This window comes from Antechinus flavipes, chromosome 1 (assembly GCF_016432865.1).
Source record: "Antechinus flavipes isolate AdamAnt ecotype Samford, QLD, Australia chromosome 1, AdamAnt_v2, whole genome shotgun sequence".
Taxonomy (NCBI): domain Eukaryota; kingdom Metazoa; phylum Chordata; class Mammalia; order Dasyuromorphia; family Dasyuridae; genus Antechinus; species Antechinus flavipes.
The window spans coordinates 121,784,430-121,800,823 of NC_067398.1; the positions used below are offsets into that span (position 1 = coordinate 121,784,430).

The window sequence follows — 16,394 nt, forward strand, 5'->3', positions numbered from 1 at the left end:
TTTGAAAAAATAGGGAATGAAGAAGTCCTACCAAATTCCTTTTATGACACAGACATGGTACTGATACCTAAACCAGGTAGGTTGAAAACAGAGAAAGAAAATATAGACTAATCTCCCTCATGAATATTGATGCTAAAATCTTAAATAAGATATTAGCAAAAAGATTACAGAAAATCATCCCCAGGATAATGCACCACAATCAAGTAGATTTATACCAGGAATGCAGGGCTGGTTCAATATTAGGAAAACTATCAGTATAATTGGCCATATTAATAATCAAATTAACAAAAACCATATGATCATCTCAATAGATGCAGAAAAAGCATTTGATAAAATCCAACATCCATTCCTATTAAAAACTCTTGAGAGTATAGGAATAAATGGACTTTTCCTTAAAATAATCAGTAGCATCTATTTAAAACCAGCAGTAAGCATCAAATGTAATGGGGACAAACTGCAACCATTCCCAATAAGCTCAGGAATGAAACAAGGTTGCCCACTGTCACCGTTGCTATTTAATATTGTATTAGAAATGCTAGCTTTGGCAATAAGAGTTGAGAAAGGGATTAAAGGAATAAGAATAGGCAATGAGGAAACCAAATTATCACTCTTTGCTGATGATATGATGGTATACTTAGAGAATCCCAGAGACTCTACTAAAAAGTTATTAGAAACAATCCACACCTTCAGCAAAGTTGCAGGATACAAAATAAACCCACATAAGTCATCAGCATTTTTATATATCACTAACAAAACCCAACAGTTAGAGTTACAGAGAGAAATTCCATTTAAAGTAACTACTGATTGTATAAAATATTTAGGAATCTATCTGCCAAGGGAAAATCTGCCAAGAGACTTTATGAGCAAAACTACAAAACACTTTCCACACAAATTGAGTCTGATCTAACCAACTGGAAAAATATTAAATGCTCTTAGATTGGGCGAGCAAATATAATAAAGATGACAATGCTACCTAAACTAATCTATTTATTTAGCACCATACCAATCAGACTCCCAAAAAACTATTTTGATGACCTAGAAAAAATAACAACAAAGTTCATATGGAAAAACAAAAGGTCAAGAATTTCAAGGGAATTAATGAAAAAAAAATCAAATGAAGGTGGCCTAGCTGTACCAGATCTAAAATTATATTATAAAGCAGCAGTTATTAAAACCATCCTGGTATTGGCTAAGAAATAAACTAGTTGATCAATGGACTAGGTTAGGTTCAAAGGACAAAACAGCCAATAACTTTAATAATATAGTGTTTGACAATCCCAAAGACCCCAGTTTTGGGGATAAGAATGCATTATTTGACAAAAATTGCTGGGAAAATTGGAAATTAGTATGGCAGAAACAAGGTATTGACCCACACTTAACACCGTACACCAAGATAAGGTCAAAATGGGTTGGTGACCTAGGCATAAAGAATGAGATTATAAATAAATTGGAAGAGCATAGTATAGTTTACCTCAAATTGAAAAGTTTTTGTACAAACAAAACAAATGCAGACAAGATTAGAAAGGAAACAGTAAATTGGGAAAACATTTTTACAGTCAAAGGTTCTGATAAAGGCCTCATTCCAAAATATATAGAGAATTGACTCTAACTTATAAGAAATCAAGCCATTCTCCAATTGATAAATGGTCAAATGATATGAACAGACAATTCTCAGATGAAGAAATCGAAACTATTTATAGACATACGAAAATATGCTCCAAATCATTATTAATCAGAGAAATGCAAATTAAGACAACTCTGAGATACCACTACACACCTGTCAGATTGACTAGAATGACAGGGAAAGATAATGTGGAATGTTGGAGGGGATGTGGGAAAACAGGGACACTGATACATTGTTGGTGGAATTGTGAACACATCCAGCCATTCTGGAGAGCATTCTGGAACTATGCTCAAAAAGTTATCAAATTGTGCATACCCTTTGATCCAGCAGTATTTCTACTGGGCTTATACCCCAAAGAGATACTAAAGAAGGGAAAGGGACCTGTATGTGCCAAAATGTTTGTGGCAGCCCTGTTTGTAGTGGATAGAAGCTGGAAAATGAATGGATGCCCATCAATTGGAAACGGTTGAGTAAATTGTGGTATATGAACATTATGGAATATTATTGTTCTGTAAGGAATGACGAGCAGGATGAATACAGAGAGGACAGAGAGGTAAGACTTACATGAACTGATGCTAAGTGAAATGAGCAGAACCAGTAGATCATTATATACCTCAACAACGATACTGTTTGAGGATGTATTCTGATGAAAGTGGATCTCTTCAATAAAGAGAACTAATTCAGTTTCAGTTGATCAAGGATGGACAGAAGCAGCTATACCCAAAAAGAACACTGGGAAATGAATATAAACTGCTTGCATTTGTGTTTTTCTTCCTGGGTTATTTATACCTTCTGGATCCAATTCTCCCTGTGCAACAAGAAAACTGTTCGGTTCTGCACACATATATTGTATCTAGGATATACTGTAACCTATTTAACATGTAAAGGACTGCTTGCCATCTGGGGGAGGGAATGGAGGGAGGGAGGGGAAAAATCGGAACAGAAGTGAGTGCAAGGGATAATGTAAAAAATTACCCTGGCATGGGTTCTGTCAATAAAAAGTTATATATATATAAAAAAGGATATTTTACATAGCATTCATTTTATAAAAATTCAGTCTGTGCACAGCTTTCAAAAACATACCTATTATGTAAAGGAATGTACATTTGATCGATAAAGCTATACATGTTGCCAAATGCACAGTACTAGCTCTCATAAAAGTTTTATTATACATAGTTGTATCTTTTGAAAATGGACAGTTAAGATCTCTAAAAATGTCTATGGTACTCTTCAAATCCAATTGGTTCATCAGTGTGGTGTATTTTCACTTTGGTGATAAGGTGCCTCCTGGCAGCTCAGGAATTTAATCCTATCCCTGGAGTCCTTTCTTCCCAGGGCTTCTGGAATTATTTCCCCCTTTTTTAATGTCCCTCTTCCCTACTTCATTTATCCTTACCCTGACTTTGAACTTTCACTTGTATAGTTCTGGGGGAGAGAGGGAGAAAGGAGATATTCTTTTTGTGTCTAGCATATTATCTGCTTTACACATTTTTTCCTGAAGAAAATGGAAAATTCTTTATCCAGAAAAATCTTTTTGCCTTTTCATTTTTTCAAGTGTTTCTTATATTTAACAGCAGTTACCTTTGTTTTGATGTTGAACAGAGAAGACTATTGAAACTACAAGTTTTTTTGGCAAAGTCTTTCATTTGAATAATTCTGTGATTGTAACGACTAGGTTAGAGTTCGTCTGGACCATATTTATCTTAACAGGGTTAACAAGTGTGTCTGATTATCAAGTCATGGCCATAATTGACTTTGTACTTTGAGGTTTTTCTTTATAATAAACAATGGGCCCTAGGCCAAGAAAGTCTGTGGTTTCTCCTCACATACTTGTGAATAATAATACAAGGGATTCCCCTCATATTCATGCCATTAGCCTGAAGCTAGTTTTATACTTGTGAATGAATCATATCAGATGAGTAATGATGATTAAAAAGAATTTGATCTGTGAACTTTCAATTATAGTTGAAAACATTTTGACTATTTCACTCTAGAGTGAATTCTAGAAGACTTAAATTAAAAACTCTATCAGTCAATAGAAAGGGGATGTATTGATGTTTTAAATGTTTCTGCAAGATCAGTGGAATACTTTACAAAAAAAGTAAAAACAGGAAGGTAGGTGGATGGGAATACTCTGTTTATTACTTGTTCTTTATATATATTTGTAAATTTTTGTGTTGCATATATGGTGTGACTTTATAGATTTTTTGGTAGACTTTTTGCAAGAATGTTTGTTAGAAGGGGCTCTCATTTTGTCCAAAGAAGTCTGAGGACTAAGAACAAATTTAATTTTAGAATGGATAATTACTCAGAGCATATTAAATAAATAATTTATGTACTACTTTAAGTCTTACAAAGGGTTTTCCATATATTTAATTCATTTGATTCTCAAAGCCCTGAGATATAGGTACTCTATAAGGGAAAACCTTAGGTTTTAGACAGATATGTGCGACTAGTGGCTACTATATTCCCTAGCAGTTCTGGTATGCAATTCACACTGTGTAGCAATGGTAGGCGTGGTGGGTAGATTTTGCTCCTCCAGAAATAATAAAGTAACAATAAGAAATGATCTAGAATTGTAATTTTATTTCCCTCCCCCTTTAACCTATACATAAAAATGTGCTTGAATGTGTATTTATAAAACATTTACCTATGTAAAATAAAAAATTTTGCCACATAGAACTCTTGAAGTGTCTTAAGGAAATTAAGCCATAACTTGAATGTATAAAGTTTTAAAAATTAAACTTCAAAATGCTATGTTTCTTTAAAAAATTGTTTCCTTCAAAATGTGTAATGACTTTTTAAAGGAAGAATTAATCATCCATGTGGAAAATATTGAAGTATAATATTATTTAAATTCTAATAGCAGCAATTTTCCCCATTTGATGATAGGCAAGAATTTCATAAAGTCAAGCATGTTTATAAAGCACTGAAAGTTCCCATGAAGATTATTTTATTTATAATACTAAAGTGCTATATAGTGGTATCTTCTCAAAGACTCAGAATTTCCATACATTGTACTGGTCAAACCTCATTTCTTCTTTTTGTTTTTTGCTGGCTATTGTAAAACTTCAGAGTAGGCTTTATTTTTAAAACACCAGTTTAATTAAAAAAAACAAAACAGTCGTTTTAAGTCTTTCTTCTGCCACACAGTAAAATTTTATATGGCAGAGTGCTGTTCAAAACTGGAACAGTGTTGCTATATAGAATTACAAATAATTTAGTTGGAGTTTCTGTCTAGGCCTTGCTGTGGCTCTAGTTTGAAGGCTCCACCTTCATTTTCTAGACAACTCCTTGGTCAGCACTATTCTCTAGTTCTTTTCACATCTCCCAAAATGGGACTGATTTGCCTGAATTCCAGATGATTCAGAATTTGAGTGGCTGAGGATTCCACTGTATTTAAATTACATTTTCAATCTATCCTAGGAGAACACAGGTTACATAGTCCACTGTGGAGTGTGAATCCTTCTCTCTTCACTTTATAGGTTTCCCCCTCATGTTTTTAGTGGTCAGAAACTTAAGGATTAATATTTAATCATTCAGAAGAGAGGTAATGATGACTATTTTTTTTTAAATCATTTTCTAGCTCTTTGCCGAAAGGAACAAATAAGTGCTCACCAAGTGCTCACTAACTAAATTTCTCTCCTTTTCTTTTGTTTTAGGACTCAGCCTAAAACTGTTTTTGCAGAAGTGGAATCTGAAGATGAAGAAACAAAGAATGAACCAGAGTGGAAAAAACGTAAAATTTAAAGAATTCATTTTGAGGTCAGAAAAGAGTGGAGAGAGTCATAGTCAGTTTTTTTCTTTTTCTTTTTTTTTTTTCTTTTTTTTGCAAATAAATGAGTATATTGATTCCTAATATCAGTAATGACTGTTTTAAAGTTGTGTTAAATATGTGCTCAAATTTTTTTTGCATTTATTAAACCAATTTATTTTCATTATTCACTAAAGAAGCAGATTCTTTTTTTCCCCCTGAGACAATCGGAGTTAAGTGACTTGACCAGGGTCACACAGCCAGGATGTCTTGAGTGTCTGAAACCAGGTTTGAACTCAGATCCTCCTGACTTAAGAGCTGGTGCTCTATCCACTATACCAACTAGCTGCCCCAAAGAAGCAGATTCTTAATCTGTGCCTGGTATTTCATATTATGTGGGAGTTATAGTCAATCAACATAAATGTTTCTATATCTTCAGAGAACATTTTTATATATTTTGTAGTTGCATCTATTTGGGACAAATTGAAGCCAAGGAGATATAACATGAAAATTAACATCAAAAGGTCCATCTTGGGGCAGCTAGGTGGCACAATGAATAGATTACTGACCCTTGAGTCAATAAGACCTGTGTTCAAATTCAGCCTCTGAAATTTACTAGCTAGGAATCCTGGGCAAGTCACTTAACCTCAATTGTCTCCCCATCCCCCCAAAAAAGTCCATATTTTTCTACAATTTCTCATATGATATTTGTATAACTGCATAAACAAGTCCTTTGAAATTGTCTTAGATCACTGTATTGCTAAGAAGAGCTAAGTCTGTCATACGTGCTTACAACACAATGTTGCTGTTATTGCATACAGTATTCTCTTGGTTTTGTTCACTTCACTAAGTATCAGTTCATGTAGATCTTTCCAGGTTTTTCTGAAATCTGAGTACTCATCATTTCTTATAGCACAATAGTATTCCATTACATTCATATACCACAACTTATTCAGCCATTTCCCAATTGATGGACATCCCCTCGATGTCCAATTCTTTGCCACCACAAAAAGAACTGTGCAGATATCATGTGGGTCCTTTTCCCTTTTTTATGATCTCTTTAGAATACAGACTTGGTAGTGGTGTTGCTATATCAAAGGGTATGCATAGTTTTATAGCTCTTTAGGCATAGTTCCAACTACTTCTCCAGAATGGTTAGATCAGGTCGCAACTCTACCAACAGTGATTTATGCAATTCATATAACTGGGAATAAACTTCCCAAAAGTTTATCAAAGGGGTCCTATCCAACATACTGAGGGCCTTCCTTCAGTTCTCTTGACATTAGGAGAACATGCTGGTTGTGTGTCAATTTGAATTCTGGATGAATTCTCCACCATGGATCTAGTCCATTTCCATCTCCCTCTTTTTTTTTTTTTTTAATCTTTCCTGGGTATTATCACTTAGTTCTTCATAATTCATCTTCAGTGTTCTTTTGATAAATTTCAATTTCATGAAAATTAAATATTAAAAATATAACCTTGGCATCATCAATGTGATCTCCCTAAAAATCTTGCCTCCTATTCCATTGAAAAAACTGAGAGCATTTGAAGAGAGTTTCCTCTTCTCCCCTATTCTTCATTTCCCATGATTCAAATGCATTCTGTATTTTTTTTCCTTCTTTTCATTCACCCCATATCCCATAATGAAATAGCCTTTTTAATGCAAAACAAACCTATCAACATGTGTAAGTGATCCCATTCCTCTCCTGTTTTCTCTAGTAGATTGCCCCGTATAGCGTACCTATTCTCTCACTAATCTTTAATCTCTGTCTACTGGCTGCCTCCCAACTGCTTACAAACATGCCCATATCTTTTTCATCTTCGAAAAAACAAAAACCCTTCACTTTGTCCATCCATTCCTTCTAACTTATCATCCTATCTTTCTCTTTACTCTCATGGCTAAACTGGCAAAAGTCAGTTAAAATGGGTCCATCCTGTTTTAAGTGTTCTCACTTCCTTAACTCTTGGCAATGGCCTCATATTTCCACAGAAAGTACCCTCCAGATCTCTTCAGTGGTCATCTTTCTTGACTTCTTTGCAGACTTTAACAGCGTTGATCATCCTCATTTCCTTGTTACTCTTCTCTGTAGTTTTCCTAGATACTTTGGAGAGAGTGGGATGAGTGGAACTTAATTAGATTCAGCTAAATAGCCTAAGTGGAAAGATGTAACTTACCTTTTAGAAAAATTTAGCTGCCCCCCCCCCCAAAAGGCACATACAAACTACCCCTGCCTTATTTTGTATTTGTCTACTTTGGACACAAACAGAACTCTGATGGACACAAATGGTTTCCTACTACCCTTATCCATTCACTGGATAAATTTCTTAATAATGTTCCATTTTGCTGGAATTGGACAATGATTCAGAGAATCAAAAAAAAAAAAAGGAAATGACTCTTATATATCTAATGGATGGGGGAAAAGCCCCAAGAGTCATAAGTGACAGGCCAAGTCACTTTATTTTTCTGCGTCTTAGTTTCCTCATTCAGTCCTAAGTAATCAATACAGTGCAGGGTCTGAAGTCAAGAAGCTCATCTCCCTGAGTTCAAATTTGGCCTCAGATACTATGTCTGGACAAGTTACTTAACTCTAGTTGCCTAAGTTTCCAGCTGGATAAGGAAATGGCAAACCACTAAAATATATTTGCCAAGAAAACCCCAAGTGGGCTCATGGAAAGTTGGACATGACTGAACAAGTTTTTTTTTCTCGTCTGTAAAATGAAGGAGCTCAGAACTAAATGCTCCCTATGATCCATTCCATTTCTACAATTCTGTGAACCACTTCAATCCAACAAAAACATTTATTAAATTCTTATGTGGAAGAATTCAACCTATGAATCAGCTACATCTTATTTTCTCTAGATAAATCAAGAAAGGCTTCCTATAAGGGATGGCACATGAGCTGAACCTTGAAGGCCAATGTGAGGAGAGCATTATAGGCGTGGGAGTTGTAATTGCCTTATGCAAGTTGATTGGATTGATGATTTAAGGGAGGGCTGTGCAAAGTCACAAGCCTCACTTTCTCCTCCAGAGTGGTCTGAGTCCTGTACAACTGGAGATGGCCCTGGATGCAGTGGGACCTTGGTCTTTTTAATCCAAATTCATTAACATATCTCAGTTTGTCTGAGGCAATGCCCAATCAGTGCTTAAGGCTAGATAAGAAAGAAATGAGACAAAGAATTACCTTTTTTTTTTTTTTACCTTGTGGGGGAAAAACAACAAATAAACCCTGAGGGTCCTCCCCTCCCAGATTGATTCTTTTTTTTTTGGCGGGGGGGGGGGGGGGGAGAGGGGAGGATGCAGGAACTAGGCTTGGGGGACTGGGGAGGTAAAGGCACAGTGATGGGAGAGAGAATAGATGGTTATAGTCCAGTTTGGCTGAAATATAGAGTAAGTAAAGGAGAATAACAAAGTAAGTCTAGAAAGGTAGACTGGAGCAGTTTTGTGAAAGACTCCTTCAAATATTAACATTTTAAATAACTCTATTTCTACTCTTGAAGAAACTATATCACACCATAGTTGCACTAACATTAGGATTTGGATGGACATCAAGACAGCCTTCTTCTCTACTGCAACAGAAGTTTAAAATATTTATTACTTTATTCACAGATGCTTTTTTTAACCCTGCAGTGGAGAATGTGATCCTTTCTTGGGAGAAAACCATTTCAAAGTCAAAACTACTGTGGGGATATAAGTTGTGGCCACAGGTCATCTCTGGAGGGCACATATTTGTGGGCACTTCTTACTACTTGTCATTTTTTTAGTCATTGTTGCAACAATGATTCTTTAGAAATGAGAGCTGCCTTCATCAAGCCAAAAATGCCATCAGAGTGCCCCTCTTCCTTTTCAGTCCTATTTCTAGTACCTTACTAAATGCAAAAAGAATGTTGCCAAAAACAGGTGGTCTGAGGGGAGGCTTCTTAGCCAACTGTGCAGTAAGAGAAAAGATGAATACAAAGCAACTTCAGGATACCATCTGAGACTGATTTCTCTAATCTACTCATCTACACAAAGATCTCCTACATTCTCACATTTTAACATGTACATTCCATGGATCAGTGTACATGTCTTTTCTTCCTAAAAGGCTGAGGCCACAAAATTATGTCATTTAGCAGACTTTTATTAGATGTAGTAGATTGTCCACAGTGGTTTGAAAGCAAGAAAGAAGTTCAAAGATTTGTAGCCAGAAAAGTTTGGTTCATAGCAACAATGGGAAACAATGATTAGAAAGCTTGAGTAATATACTGGCATCCCCAATATATATATATTTTTAAATTATTATTATGCTTTTTATTTATGAGTTATATGCATGAGTAATTTTTCAGCATTGACAGTTGCACAATCTTTTGTTCCATTTTTTCCCCTCCCTCCCTCTTCCCCCTTCCCCAGATGGCAGGTAGACCAATACATGTTAAATATGTTAAAGTACATGTTAAATACAATATGTGTATACATGTCCATACAGTTATTTTGCTGCACAAAAAGAATTGGCCTTTGAAATAGTGTATAATTAACCTGTGAAGGAAAACAGAAAACAGAAAACAAAAATAGAGGGATTGGGAATTCTATGTAGTGGTTCACACTCATTTCCCTGAGTTCTTTCACTGGATGTAGCTGGTTCAATTCATTACTGTTCTGTTGGAGCTGATCATTGTTAAAGAGGGTCACATCCATCAGAATTGATCATCATATAGTGTTGTTGTTGAAGTATATAATGATCTCCTGGTCCTGCTCATTTCACTCAACATCAGTTCATGTAAGTCTCTGCAGGCCTTTCTGAAATCATCCTGCTGGTCATTTCTTACAGAACAATAATATTCCATAATATTCTCATACCACAATTTATTCAGCCATTCTCCAATTGAGGGACATCCATTCAGTTTTCAGTTTCTGTCCACTACAAAGAGGACTGCCACAAAACATCCAAAAATATATTTTTAGTGGGGGAAATTAGCTATTCTATAGAAACTTTAACAGAAAGATATGTTTAATACCAATAAATATGATGAATTACAGCTCTTAACACAGTGCCTAGAACATTGTAGGCATTTAATATTTTTTTTATTTTGATTGACTTTTACATAGTGTTTTGAAGTCTTTAAAGTGTTTTATGATAATTGAATAAATGTTTTTTTATTTTGATTGACTTTTACATAGTGTTTTGAAGTGTTTAAGATGTTTTATGCTTATTGAATCCTTTTCACACCCTTTTGAGATAAATATCACCAAAAAAAACCCAAAAAAACAAACTGATGTATAAAGCAATTGCAATAGGTGTTGGGGAAGAAAGTACTGTCCATCTAATGAAATCTAAACTCAACAAAAAGTATTTTCTTTGACACATAAAAGAGCATATAATAGATTTTCATAACTGTTGAATAAATGAATGAACTAACGAATTAATGAATTGGAGCAACCAAAGTGAAGAACAGTCTTTTTTTTAATTAAAATGTTTTATTTTCCAAACATATGCATGGCTAACTCTCAACATTCATCCTTTCAAAACCTTGTGTTCCAAATTTTGTTTTCCTTTCTTTTCCCCTTTCCCAGACGGCAAGTAATGCAATATATGTTAAACATGTACAATTCTTCTATACATATTTCCACAATTAATATGCTGCACAAGAAAAAAAGGAAAAAATGACAAAATAAAACAAAATGCAAGCAAACAACAACAAAAAGAGTGAAAATACTGTGTTGTGATTCACATTCAGTTCCCACAGTCTCTTTCTGGGTGCAGATGTCTCTCTTCATCACAAAACCATTGGAATTTGCCTGAATTATTTCATTGTTGAAAAGAGCCATGTCCATCAGAATTGATCATTATATAACCTAGCTATTGCTATGTGCAATGATCTCCTGGTTCTGCTCACTTCACTTAGCATCAGTTGATGTAAATCTCTTCAGGATTTTCTGAAATCATCCTGCTAATCAAAGAACAGAGCCTTAACTTCCTTCTCCTGTTGCTAATGGAATGTTCTTGAAGAGCAGAATATACACCTAAAAGCTGAGAGACTCTTTAATTAGAGAATGGAACAGAATCTGGGGTGAATTCAGTTTGCTAAGGGATAAATAGTGGATGGTTGAAGCATATAATTTACACAGGGTAAAGTAAGTTGAGAAGGGAGATGGGGAAATACAAAGGACATTCTCACAAAAGAAGCCGTCACACTGGAAGAGAACAATTTATCTTCCAAAGAAAGTGCAGTTCTCATCCCCAGAGTGATTGGTAGGGGTGAGGAGAGGTGGGGGGAGAATTTAAGAAAACTACAGAGATGAAACCTTGGGAATGATGGTGTGGGACAATTGTGCCATGTGATATCTAAATTCCAGAAATCAAAGCATGATGACAAAAGATGCTCTGCCTTATACAAAAAGCAAGTTCCTTCTCTCCTCCCACCCCAGGAATCTTATTTCTCTCCTCACTGTAGGCACTCTGGCGCAGAGGCCCATTTTCTCCATGTTGATTTATAACTGGTTCTAATCAAGGCCTTTAAAACATTTCTAATTCTGTTTTTGTCACCACTTAATCCTGGAATCTCATAGCAGCCACCACAAAAATAAAAATAACAAAAATCCCTTTAGCCAGAACACTGAAAATCATAGCATCATAGGATATAGAGTTGAAAAGGACCTTAAGTATCTTTTAGTCCAGTGGTTCATAACTTATGGTCTGTGAACCTGTGATGATTGAATATGTATTTTAATTATGGTATTTCAATATGATTGGTTTCCTTTTATAAGTATACATATTTAAAAACATTATTCTGAGCAGAAGTTCATGGGCTTTAGTAAACTGCTAAAGAGTAAGAAATTCTACTACTCTAGTGGAACTCTGCAGTGCTACTGATAAAGAGCCCTCTACTAAGAAAGCTACATCACTACTACATAGCAGATTTAGGATTTTGTTACAGATCCTCTTCCAAACACATTTCGCTTTCCATTATATTAAAATGGCTCCATTAATCATAAAAGGTTCTTTTTTTTTTTTTTTTTTTTTTTTGGCTGAGACAATTGCCTCAGGTGACTTGCCCAGGGGTCATTCAGCTAGGAAATGTTAAGTGTCTGTGTTCAGAATTGAACTCAAGTCCTTGACTTCAGGGCTGGTGCTCTATCCACTGGAACCTAACTGCATCTAAAAGGTCCTTCTTTACAGTACTTTGTTGGTTTTTTTCAAATTATTTGTAAAGACAATTTTTAACATTTTTCAGGTTTTATTTCCAAATTATCTCTTACTCCCTTACACTCCCTGTCTAAGATCTAGGCTGAATTAAAAAAAAAAAAAAAAAAAAAACAACATTTGAAATTGGTTATATATATATATATATATATAATATATATATATATATATGGAATCATGTAAAACATTTTCATATTACTCATGTTATGAAAAAAGAAACAAACCAAAAGAAAAAGGAGCATGAAAAAAAAAAATAAAGTGAAAATGGTATGTTTCAACTTGCATTCAGACTCCATCAGCTTATTTTCTGGATTTGGATAGCATTTTACATCATGAGTCTTTTGCAATTGTATTGGATCATTGTATTGCTGAGAAGAGCTAAATCATTCATAGTTGATCATCACACAATATTGTTAAGACTGTGTACAATGTTCTCCTGGTTCTGCTCACTTTATGTTGCATCAATTTATGCAAGTCTTTCAATGTTCTGATATTTGCTTGCTCATTATTTCTTATAGCATAAGAGTATTCTATTACATTATATTACACAATTTGTCCAGCCATTCCCCAATTGATAGACATCCTCTTAATTTCCAGTTTGTGTCACCACAAAAACAGCTGCTTTAAATATTTTTATGTATGTAGGTCCTTCCCTCCTTTTTTATGAATGAGGAATTTGGAATACAGACCTAATAGTTATATTGTTGGATCAAAGGGTAGCATAAAAGGTTCCAATCTAAGAGAGTCTTACTTTCCTAATATTGACCTGGTGTTCTACCCAATAATCAGACTTCCTGAACTATAGTTTCAGTTCAATTCTGATACTATCTTATCTGAAGCAATTTATTTCCTTCCCACCTTCCCAATTCCCCACCACTCTAAACTTTACTTTGCTTATCTATAAAATATTAAGATTGGATTAGATACATTGTCCCCAACTAGTGGCTCCAAGATTCTATTATTCTGTGTTTTCAGACTCTTTTGACTTTTTGTGTACCAGACAGGCTGCTGAACTTCATAAAGTCTGGACATGGAGTACACTAATAAAGAGTTAATTGCACCAGTAATTAGAGAGATTGTATCTAGAGATTAGGAAAGACTGTAGCCCTGATTAACACTTTCTGATATCACTTTCTCCTCACCTCCCACTACCACAGGGCATACTTGAAAATATGTAAGCTTTATCTTAAAGGTCAATGATTGACACTAGAGGGGGATATGTTATCCAGTATTTAAATCCAGATCAAGGGGCCAATGATTGTAGTTCAAATCTGAAGGTTGTAAAACAGCATATACTGAATTTAAAACACTGTGTCAGCTTCTTTAAAAATAAATAATTGATACATTTTATTTTGATGTAATGGCTATCTCCCAACAAATCTTCAAACAAACCTCTGTCCAAAGTACTTTTCCTAAACTGTTAAATTGTCCATTAAAGATTGTGTTCTTCTTAACTTTGACACATTATGACTAGTACTAACTTGAATGATAGAGTGACCAGTGTAATTGACCAATATTTTGTTATTTCACTATTGCTTTAAAAACAACAACAACAACAAGGGGCAGCCAGGTGGTACAGTAGATAGAGCACCAGCCCTGAAGTCAGGAAGAGCTGAGTTCAAATATGGCCTCAGACACTCTAGTTAGGTGACCCTGAGCAAGTCACCTAACCTCAATTGTCTCAGCCAAAATAAAACAAAACAACAATAACAAAAAACCAAAAACAAAAATAAACCATTGTTGCTGGGATTGTTGCCTATTATTTTTCAGGCTTTACTTTGTTTTTACATCATTTCCTTTTAGTCTTCCCATGTTTCTCTGAATTCTTTTTACCATGTCTTATGATATAATAATATTCTATTCATCTATCTCTTTTCCAATCATTGGGAACATATTTACTTCCAATTTTTTATCTTAAACAAAGCTGCTATGAAGATTTATAGATATTATATGTGTGAATATGTGTGTGTGTGTGTGTGTGTGTGTGTATTCCTTATTAGTAAAAACATTTTTGGAATAAAGTCTCTAAAGGGGAATCTCAATATTATAGAGTCTGAAAATTTAATTTCTTCTTTTTGTTGTTGCTTGTTGTTCAAGCAATGACATGCCCCCACTATGTATGACCAGGATTTAAAGACTTCTTCTTTATCCATAAATGCTTGTGCAAGCTCGCTCACGCACTCTCTCTCTCTTCTCTCTCTCTCTTCTCTCTCTCTCTCTCTCTCTTTCTCTCTCTTATTATAGCTTTTTATTTACAAAACAGATGCATGGGTAATTTTCCAACACTGACCCTTGCAAAACTTTTTGTTCCAACTTTCCCTTTCTTCCTCCCACTTCCTCCCCTAGATGGCAGGTAGTCAAATACATGTTAAATGTTAAAGTATATGTTAAATCCAATATATGTATACATATAGAAAAAAAAGAAAAAACCTGAAAAAGGAAACAAAAAGGCAAGCAAAAAATAACAGAAAAAATGGAAATGCTATGTTGTGGCCCACACTCAGTTCTGATAGTTCTCTCTCTGGGTGTAGCTGACTCTCTTCATTACTTTGTTTGAATTATCTCATTGTTGAAGAGAGCCACATCCATCAGAACTGATCATCATATAAACAACAATGTTGCTGTGTATAACGATCTCCTGGTTTTGCTCATTTCACTTAGCATCAGTTCGTGTAAGTCTCGCCAGTCCTCTCTGTATTCATCCTGCTGGTCATTTCTTACAGAACAATAATATTCCATAACATTCATATACCACAATTTACCCAGCCATTCTCCAATTGATGGGCATCCATTCAATTTCCAGTTTCTAGCCACTATAAACAGGGCTGCCACAAACATTTTGGCACATACAGGTCCCTTTCCCTTCTTTAGTATCTCTTTGGGATACAAGCCTGGTAGTAACATTGCTGGATCAAAGGGTATGCACCGTTTGATAACTTTTTGAGCATAGTTCCAAATTGCTCTCCAGAATGGCTGGCTGTATTCACAATTCCACCAACAATGTATCAGTGTCCCAATTTTCCCACATCTCCTCCAACATTCCCCATTATCTTTTCCTGTCATCTTAGCCAATCTGAGAGGTGTGTAGTGGTATCTCAGAGTTGTCTTAATTTGCATTCTTCTGATTAATAGTGATTTAGAGAACCTTTTCATATGACTAGAAAGTTTCAATTTCTTCATCTGAAAATTGTCTCTTTATAGCCTTTGACTATCAATTGGAGAATGGCTTGACAGAAATGGTATTTCTCAATTAAGATAAATATCATTTATTAATTTCTGTCATCCGTATTCTTATTTTCTAATTTATTCCCAGGATGAATTGTCTCCATTCATATGTTACTCCAACACCTCATCTTTAGTTCTTGCCAACAAAAGTTGAACTCAGTTAAGCATTAATGAGCTGAAAAGGATCATGGTCCAAACAATCAAGGACCACCTAAAGATCATCCTAAAAAAAAAATCTAGAGGGTCATCCTCTCTTAAGGGGATAAACATCAGGCAATGCATTTTGTTGTTGTGAGAGAACTTATCTTTATAAGTTCAAGCAATGACATGCCCCCACTATGTATGACCAGGATTTAAAGACTTCTTCTTTATCCATAAATGCTTGTGCATGCTCACTCACGCACTCTCTCTTCTCTCTCTCTCTCTCTCTCTCTCTCTTTCTCTCTCTTTCTCTCTCTTATGTGCACTAAGACCCAGATGCAATATGAAAAGGATTGTCCAGATGAATGTTGGAGGGGATGCGGGAAAACTGGGACACTATTGCATTGTTGGTGGAGTTGTGAACGAATCCAACCATTCTGGCGAGCAATCTGGAATTATGCCCAAAAAATTA

The 16,394-nt window shown here is 35.1% G+C and overlaps 1 protein-coding gene across 2 annotated transcripts in view; it reads left to right on the forward strand.

Moving 5' to 3' along the window:
• The window catches only part of WDR70 (WD repeat domain 70), a 382,013-nt gene that overhangs the window by 312,898 nt on the left and 52,721 nt on the right, over positions 1-16,394 (forward strand). The window contains exon 18 of one of the 2 annotated variants that reach the window (XM_051990074.1): positions 5,287-5,389. In XM_051990074.1, coding sequence (XP_051846034.1) covers positions 5,287-5,374 — 88 coding nt within the window. In that variant the 3' untranslated portion in view covers positions 5,375-5,389. Of the gene's footprint in view, positions 1-5,286; positions 7,769-16,394 lie in introns of those variants that run through there. The other variant, XM_051990064.1, reaches the window with a different exon arrangement.